The following is an 8,943-nucleotide window of genomic DNA, read 5'->3' as shown; positions in this document are numbered from 1 at the left end:
AAATCCTTTTGGAATACCTTCTAGCCTCTAGAAGGACCACCACAAACTTCTACTAGGTTATGATCTGTCCTGAGATCAGTTGGGCTTTGTTTTATTCTCTATAATAGGAAATTAGGAAATAGCATCCTGTAGACCTCCCTGGACACCAGAGATTTCTGTTTTGTCTTATATTCTGTTTAGTTGTATATGCTTCTTGAAGGGAGGTGCCATGATCTTCTTTGCATTACCCATGGTGCCTAGCTCTGTGCCTTGCCAGGTACTGTGTCAACATGAATGGGAGTAGTAGTAAGTAGAGGGAGAGCAGGTTCTGGCTCCTAGTGTGCATACATACTGAGGGGCTCTGAGTTCATATAATAATGGATATCCACCCATGGGAGTGGCCTAGGGGTGTTGATGAATGGTCCCCAAATTGGGGGCTAGGAGATGGAAGAGGACTGCTGGAATGTTGAGACAGTCTTTGGATGGAAGTTTGTGATTATTATGGGATGCTCTGGGATAAATTAAACTTTATATAAATGGTTCATCTGGCCAGCTTGATATTTGGTTGGTCTTACTCAAAATTTAAGGGCAGAAGGTAAGCATCTGGAAAACTCCTGGATTTAGTGTGATTGGATGGGGCCTTCGGTTGGCTCTCAGAACCTGAGTGTCTGGAAATTTTGTGATGAGGGAAGCTAGGGTCTTACCCATTAGGAGGCTTCATGCCAGGGCACTGTTTTGGCCCAGAAAGGAATGAAGGTGTGTATAAGCAGGGGCAGGGACAGGGCACTGTGGGCAGCCTGCCTGCCCTGGGTGTCAGAAAAGAATGATAGCATTTGGTGGTGGGGGAGGTATATGAATATTATGGGATGCCTAGTTAGAAGAGTATAGTCACGGTGGGGTAGAGATAAAGCATTATGGGATATGACACTAGGTTGTGCTGAGAGTATTATGGTATGTCTGGTTGACCATGGCTCCCTTGCAATTATTATGGGATGTCAGGGTGTGGGTGGGGGAATAAAATTATTATGGGATATATTTTCAGCATTCAGGGAAAAGGTGATTAGATGTCCATCTGTGGGGTGACAGTAGGACTGCTGATCATTATGGGATATCTTTTCCATAGGGAAGGAGTTGTGGTTATGGGCTGTGAAGCTATAGCATGTGAAGGCTGGGGGTTGGTGTTAGGACCTAGACCCTACCCTGCAGGGACTGAGGGCAGCTCCAGGGGGGATAGTCATTATGGGATGTCAGTATAGAAAGTGGGAGACTGATTATTACGGGATGTGTGTGGGAGGAGGCCGAGTGTCCGTTGTAATAGTTGGGGGGTGAGTTTCTGACTATTATGGGATATCAAACTGGGGGTGGATTGAAGTGGTTATTATGGGATGTCTGTGGGGGATGGGATGAGTATTATGGGATGTGAGGCTGAAGTGCTGGGAGGGGTGCTTATTATGGGATGGCCATGGGAAGGGAGGGGTGATGAATTATTATGGGATGTCAGTATTAGGGGGAAGAGTGAAGAAGTTAGCAGAAGGATGGCTATTATGGGATGCTGCAAAGGGTTAGTTGCAAAGGTCTGCAATATTATGGGATGTCAGCAGCCCTAACATATATGTATGAAGTGAGTGTGTCTATGTGTGTAGGGGGAGTTGTGTGTGTGTGTGTGTGTGTGTAGGGGGGGGGTGTCCGTGTGTATTATGGGATGGCCAGGAGGTGGGCGGTTGCCCGGGTGACACGCGCGCGCGCGCTCGAAGGGGGCGTGGCCAATGGTTGCCGGAGCGACGAGGGGGCGGGGGTTGCCCGGGAGACCTAGGGAGGAGGGTGGAGGTAGTGGGGGGGGGTTGGAGTTGGTTGAGGTTATTATGGGCTGTCCGCGGGGGGGCGGGGCCTGTGCGGTGGGATTTCCCGGCCGGTGTTTCGGGCCCTTTAAGAGGCGACGCCGGAGCCGGAGCCATTTTCCCCCCTTCGGCCGCGGCGAGGAGGAGCCGGAGCGGGAGTGACACCGGGCCAGACTCTGCGCGACTTGCGGCGGCTCCGGGGTGAGGAGAGCGCGGGGTTCTCAGAGAGACGCTCCTCACAGCTCGGCAATCCCGGAAGGTCGTTCCTTCACCCGCTCCTTCCTTAGGCGCCTCCACACCGGCGGGCTGCCGTGTCCGGGAGAGTGGACCTTTCCTCTTCCTTCCTTGCAGGGTGCCCAGCACCCTCCCTTCCCTGCCCCAACCAGGCCCGAGTCTCGTTCCCCGCGCCCCCCACCCTGGCCTTGGTCTCCCACAATGCCCGGCGCCCGCCCCCTCGCCCTTTGCTCACTTGCCCCCCGGGACACGTGGCCCTGCCCACTTACCGATGGGGGCTCACTTGCCCCTGGTCCCTGCCACCGGACCACTGGAGCGCCCGAGCCTCCACGCCCCCTCGTCCCCTGGCTCCTTAGGAGAACCTGAGTTGTCCCAGAGGACAGCCTTTGGAGAGCTGCCCTGTCTGAGGACTGGCCCCTCCCTGGGCGCAGGGAGGCGCCCCCCCACCCCCAAGTGACCTTGTGTCCCTAAGCGCCTCGCCTCCCGCCTCCTCCCTTGGCCCTCCCGCTCCGTGGCCACTTGGACGCCCCCCGCCCCCCAACCCGTTACACCCTGCTCAGACCACCCGGTTTCTCCCCTCCCCACGCCCTCACCAGCCTGCCCTCGGGGGTGTCGCTCCTTCTAATCTGGGGGCTACTGTTGGGGAGCCGGCTTCCGGGCTGTCCCCGAGGAGTGTGGAACTAAGTTCAGCCTGAGTGGTTCGGGTGCCCTGCTAGGGTGGCCGGGTGGGGGGGGCCGGTGGTAGTGGTGGGCGGAAAGAGCGGGTGGGTGTGGGGGAGGGGGACTGCGCGTCACTGACTGTTCTCTCTTTCTTTCCCCCCTCCCCCGCACAGTGACTCGGGCCAGTGTAGAGGGCCCCAGGCCGCAGGCAGGAGCAGCTGGGCCAATTCCCTGGCCAAGAGCGGAAGGGGATGGCGTCGGGCCTGGGCTCCCCGTCCCCCTGCTCAGCGGGCAGTGAAGAGGAGGATATGGATGCACTTTTGAACAACAGCCTGCCCCCACCTCCCCCAGGTAACATCTTCCCCAAGGGCCCAGAGCAGGAAGGAGGCATTTGGGTCCTCCCTAGTGACTCTGGTGAGACAGAGTTGAGTTTCTTGTCTCTCTCTGCAGAGTCTCAGGTGGAGGGCATCAGAAGGGAGTGGTTCCCTTCTGCAGAGCTCTTCTGTGAGGAGAGTGGAAGCCATGTGCCTCTGGGCACCTCGGACTGAGGAGATGCCTGCCTGCTGCACTCTGGAGGAATGCTCTGCAGTTCCCAGTTGAGGGAGCTCTCTTGACTGGCATGCATTACCATCCATGTGTGGAGAGAGGAAGACGGGTTGCTGAGACTCCTGGAGGCTATTGGGATGGGGTGTTGAGTGTGTCTGTCTGAGGAACCCAGCTAGGCATATGTACTAGTAGGATGCTGTAGTTGCTACTGTGGAAAGAAAAAAGAGTGCTTTTTAGGATTTATCTAATTATTTTTAGCTTCTGATCAATTACCGGTGTTTTGTGTTTCAACTGTGTGAAGTTTGAATTGCGCTCCTCAGCCGGGATCTAGAACGCGTTTAGCCAGGCAGATTGCTGCAATGTTTTATGTGGAGAAATAGGGGCTAGAGGAGTATGTAATAGTCTGGAGGTTATACTAGGAGAGGCAAAAGAAGGGAGGTGACACCCTGGGCACTCGTCCTCCCCTGGTGAGTAGACAGAATTTTGGCTTTTTCTGCAGAAGCTTCTGACTCTGCCGGTAGCCTGGGGTTTGGGGTAGTGGTATGTAGTGTTGATGAAGGTGTTAAGGGCTGCACTGTTGGTGTTTGAGGGTGGCTCCTAGGATTGTCCAAACCCATATTGTTATAATCACTCTGCCTGATTGGAGTAACCCTTTCCTGTTCTCAAATGATGATTGATGTCATGCTCCTAAGCAGATGTCTCTCTCAGTTTTTCCTTGTTCAGAGCCCCTAGCTAAGTCACCTACTTGTTCCCTTGACCTTTTTTTCCTAGCTTTGTTTTTTCTATATGCCATTTCTTTATCTTCCCTGCTTATATTTTTCTCCTTGTTCTGGAGCCTGCTGGTCCTGTTTTTGTTTTCCATCAAACATCTTTCACTTTTGCCTTCCCTCTCCTTGGCTCCAGCTGGAAGTTGAAGTGATTTGGAAGAGATGCTTCCACATTTGGCGTTTTGTAAGTTAGAAGCCTTCTCTTCAACCTGAGGCCACTTAGGAGAGGAGTTAGTCTTGGTGTCCTCTTCTCATGTTACTGAGTCTTCAGCTGTTGGGATAGAAAACTTAGTCTTGAGTCTTATCACTGTATAGGGTAGGGTGGTAGATTTCTGTGCTGTTGCCCAAGGAGGGTTGTATGTTGGTGATGGTGGTAGATAACCTTGTCTTTTCTGTGAGGGGCATGAGAATTAGTGTTGTTGAGCTATTTTTGGTTTCGCATTTTGGCCTCTCATTTGCCCCTTGGTGTGGAGCTGCCCTGGTTTGACTGGGAGCTGTGCAGACTCCCTGGGTGAACTCTGCCCCAAGCTGTAGCATGACCCAGTTTTTCCACTTGCCACACCCCTTTCCTGCCCCTTTCCCAAATCTGCCTCTATATCTTAGTCAGTTTGCCATTTGCCACGTCAACTCATCTGCCTGAAAAGTTTGGGGGTCATATGTGGATGGAAGGTTGTCTCCTTTGCCTCTGTGAGTTTGCCCTGTCTTCCTTCACTTCCAGTTTTTACGTAGGTGGTGGAGGGAGAGAACGGAGCTGTAGCTGATTGGAAGGGTGACATGGGTATTGCTGGGGAGAAGCCTTTAAGAAAATAATTCTTCTAGTGAGAATCCAGGCTGGTGTTCCATTCCCAAGGGAATGGGAGGGGCATTCTTGTGCCTGGCCTGATCCTGGGCTGAGTGGGAAGGGGGGAGGCTGATGGTGCTTTGTCCAGCCTAATGTCTCATGTTTCCTCATATCTGTCTAGCTCCTTAGGGGCAGGCCAGAGACATTTTGCGTACTTCTGGGGGTCAGGAGCTAACAGTATGTGTGGATTGAAGGAAGCACCACTATCTAGGTGCTGCTACTTTTTTCTTGTTGTGGATGTGAATCCCATATGTTGGATCTATAGAAGGTGGTTTAGGATCTTGTGGGGGAGATAAGGTTGCTGAGCTTCAGAGATTTCTTATGGACTCTTACTACTCCTCAAGCTAACTCTTTTAGGTATCAGAAATTTGGGGGAGAAGGTTGTTTGCTCTGACCACAGCTCCAGTGAGCCTTCGTTAATTCTTAAGCTCTGATGAATAAAAAAAGAAGTATAATCAAGAGAGTGACCCAGTCCCTCTCACAGCCAGTATTACACTTTGCATTTGTCTTGGTTTCCTTGCCTAGGACATGAATGTGGTCTCTTGGGAACTGTGTCATCCCAGAGTAGGTGATAGAGATAGCTGGCATTTGGGCCTGAATTCAGGTATAATTTGGGAAGTCTTTTGTGAGAGCAGTCTTTCCCTGACTACCTCTCTCTATTTCACCCCCCCCCCACACACACACACCCCGCCACTTCCTGTCTGTCCTATGTTGGCAGCTGGGTGCCCTGGGCTGGCTTCTGCGGTCAGGAGCCATTTTCCCTCTCCTCAGTGGGTGAGGCACTACCTCCTTCTTTCCACTCCCTTCTCCATTCTCCCCCCTCCTTGGGCGGGGGTGGCTTGGGAAGAGAGAAAAGAGGAGGGAGGGGGGAGCTGATGATGTGCTGGTGTGAATGTCTATTACAAAGGAAGCTGCCTTCTGGCCTTCTCCTCCCCCCTCTGTGCCCCTTCCCACCTATCCCTGCCCAGGAGCTCTCAGTATTACCCCTGGCTTTGTGTGAGCTCCCAGCCTGGGGAGGAGGTGGAGCCAGATGGGAGGAGGATTGGTTGGGGTGGGGGTGGGGGGATGGTGACAGCTGGGCTGATTTGGGCCCCTGGGGAGAAGAGGCTACTGACCCAGGAGAAGCTCGGGAGGAAACTGCAGGGCTGGAGACGAGGGAAAGAAAATTATGTTTGGAAGTAGATGGGAGATTGGGCTGGTGACTGAACCTAGGACCTGGAGATATTGGTTGTTTTGAGCCATGATACCTAAAGGGATTGTAGAAGAGTATGACTTCTGGGGCTTTAGAACTGGTATTCTGAGAATGTTGTAAGGAGGGTTGCTTGCTTTCGGGATGGGACCATCATTTTCATTTTTTGGTTTGTAGAATACTTGGTGACCACACAGCATAGGATCATGAGAGTCCTAGACCTGGTTCTCTTACTTGGTTACTCAGAGCAGCTTGATTCAGCTGCATTGGTGAACATATAGAGGATTGCTGTTAGGAATGGGGGATCAGAGGCTGGAGCCTGGACAGCTGCCCGAGGTGGGCCTGGTCTGGCCTGGCAGTCCTATTTTGGGTATATACAGCTCACTCTTTGTCTGTTTTTGTCCTGGGTATCAGTTTCCTTCTGTGGAGAGTATAGCAGTTCTCTTCAGTGAAATCTGGGACAAGAGGTGGGGAATAAAGTCTGAAACCTCTGGATTAGGCCCTAACCTTTTGCTATTGATCTTTTCCTTGCCTGTCTCTATTTGCCATATGTGTGTGTGTGTGTGTGTGTGTATGTATGTAGAAAATGAAGAGGATCCAGAAGAAGATTTGTCAGAAGCAGAAACTCCAAAGCTCAAAAAGAAGAAAAAGCCTAAGAAACCGCGGGACCCCAAAATCCCTAAGAGCAAACGCCAAAAAAAGGAGGTGAGTGGGTAATTGGAATGTTACGGGGAATGAGAAGAAGAAGAAGAGAGGAGCTCTGAAAAGGGCTGGGGGCTTTTGTTTTTTCCTCTGTAGTCGTGGGCCAGGTCCTGGGGATGAGCCTCAGGGCTGTCCTGAGGTCAGCATGTGTGTAGCATGTGTGTGTCTGTCTCCCTCTCCCTCCCTCCCTTTCCCTGCTCCAGCGTATGCTCTTGTGCCGGCAGCTGGGAGACAGCTCTGGGGAGGGGCCAGAGTTTGTGGAGGAGGAGGAAGAGGTGGCTCTGCGCTCAGACAGTGAGGGCAGCGACTACACCCCTGGCAAGAAGAAGAAGAAGAAGCTTGGACCTAAGAAAGAAAAGAAGAGCAAATCCAAGCGAAAGGAAGAGGAAGAAGAGGATGACGATGATGATGATTCAAAGGTGCCTGGACCTCCATCCACTTCTTTCTGCTGTTAACTTCTGTCCTTTCTGTTTCTCAGACATCTACTGCATCTTAGAACATTTTCTCTCCAACTGTTACTTAATTATTTCCTCTTAGCTCTTAGTTTCAGCTCAAATCCCCTTAGCCAATGTGGGGACTAGGTGGCAGGTCTTTTGACTTTTTTCTCTCTGCAGGAGCCTAAATCATCTGCTCAGCTCTTGGAAGACTGGGGCATGGAAGACATTGACCATGTTTTCTCAGAGGAGGATTATCGCACTCTCACCAACTACAAGGCCTTCAGCCAGTTTGTCCGGTAAACAAGAGGGTTTTGGGGGTTGGGAGAAGAAAGTTGTTTCTGTAATCTCTTCTTGCTTCTCGTTCTCTCTCAAATTTTTTCCTCTTCTCTTTTCTTGTCTATTCTGCACTAGACCCCTGATTGCTGCCAAAAACCCCAAGATTGCTGTCTCCAAGATGATGATGGTTTTGGGTGCGAAGTGGCGGGAGTTCAGTACCAACAACCCCTTCAAAGGCAGTTCTGGGGCTTCAGTGGCAGCGGCAGCAGCAGCAGCGGTGGCTGTGGTAGAAAGCATGGTGACTGCCACCGAGGTCGCACCACCACCTCCCCCTGTGGAGGTGCCTATCCGCAAGGCCAAGACCAAGGAGGGCAAAGGTGAAATGGGATGCAGTGGGATGGGAGGACTTGTATAGTTTTAGAATGTCAAAGACAGAGAAAGCATGGGAGTGCTGTTCTGCTGGGCCTGAGGTAGAAGATGGAAGATAAGTCTTGGATTTAGGAAGGAAATTTGGAGCACTGAACAAATTTGGTAAAGCCAGCTTAGGTGGAAATTTTCTTTTTCTTTCTTTCATGATGTATATTTGGATTGTCTGGTCTTCCTTGCTCTGTCCTGATTTTAGGTCCCAATGCTCGGAGGAAGCCCAAAGGCAGCCCTCGTGTACCTGATGCCAAGAAGCCTAAACCCAAGAAAGTAGCTCCCCTAAAAATCAAGCTGGGAGGTTTTGGTTCCAAGCGTAAGAGATCCTCGGTGAGAGCCCAGCCTATCTCTTTGGTGGGGATGTCATATCTAATAGAAAGGCTGCTACTTTATAGCAAGACCTATGCTTCACAGTAGGCGTCTAAGAATGTGGGGAGTTGGCCAAAGAACAAGGTGTGAATAGGCTCCATACGTGAACAGTTCTTGATGGGATTCTAGTACACCCAGTGAGAGAGTGATCGCCTCCCTATCACTCTCTTCTTCCTCTTGCCTTGAACCTTTAGCCTTACTATTTTCATTCTGCCAGAGTGAAGATGATGACTTGGATGTGGAATCTGACTTTGATGATGCCAGTATCAATAGCTATTCTGTTTCTGATGGCTCTACTAGCCGCAGTAGCCGTAGCCGCAAGAAACTCCGAACCACTAAAAAGAAAAAGAAAGGTGTGTTTCTTTTTTGTCTCTATACGTGATGGGATGAGGTGGGTATGATTGGGGAAGGATCTCCCTAAGGAGATGTGGGGTGGGAGTTTTTTTTTGGGGTGGGGGGAGGTAGGTTTGTTCTAATAACTGGGCTTTCCCTCTTCCTTGCCCAGGCGAGGAGGAGGTGACTGCTATGGATGGTTATGAGACAGACCACCAGGACTATTGCGAGGTGTGCCAGCAAGGCGGCGAGATCATCCTGTGTGATACCTGTCCCCGAGCCTACCACATGGTCTGCCTGGATCCGGACATGGAGAAGGCTCCTGAGGGCAAGTGGAGTTGCCCACACTGTG

The 8,943-nt window shown here is 51.5% G+C and overlaps 1 protein-coding gene across 1 annotated transcript in view; it reads left to right on the top strand.

The window, feature by feature from the left end:
- Positions 1-2,962: 2,962 nt before the first annotated feature.
- CHD4 (chromodomain helicase DNA binding protein 4) overlaps positions 2,963-8,943 on the top strand; it is a 33,014-nt gene continuing 27,033 nt past the window's right edge. The window contains exons 1-8 of the mRNA XM_007937098.2: positions 2,963-3,062; positions 6,638-6,759; positions 6,960-7,175; positions 7,371-7,489; positions 7,605-7,846; positions 8,092-8,219; positions 8,476-8,611; positions 8,764-8,942. Of these exons, the coding sequence (XP_007935289.1) occupies positions 2,963-3,062; positions 6,638-6,759; positions 6,960-7,175; positions 7,371-7,489; positions 7,605-7,846; positions 8,092-8,219; positions 8,476-8,611; positions 8,764-8,942 (1,242 nt within the window). The remainder of the gene's footprint in view (positions 3,063-6,637; positions 6,760-6,959; positions 7,176-7,370; positions 7,490-7,604; positions 7,847-8,091; positions 8,220-8,475; positions 8,612-8,763; position 8,943) is intronic.

This window comes from Orycteropus afer, unplaced genomic scaffold (genome assembly GCF_000298275.1).
Source record: "Orycteropus afer afer isolate SDZICR_OR568_19922 unplaced genomic scaffold, OryAfe1.0 scaffold00040, whole genome shotgun sequence".
Classification (NCBI taxonomy): Eukaryota; Metazoa; Chordata; class Mammalia; order Tubulidentata; family Orycteropodidae; genus Orycteropus; species Orycteropus afer.
This window is presented reverse-complemented; position numbering and strand designations above follow the sequence as displayed.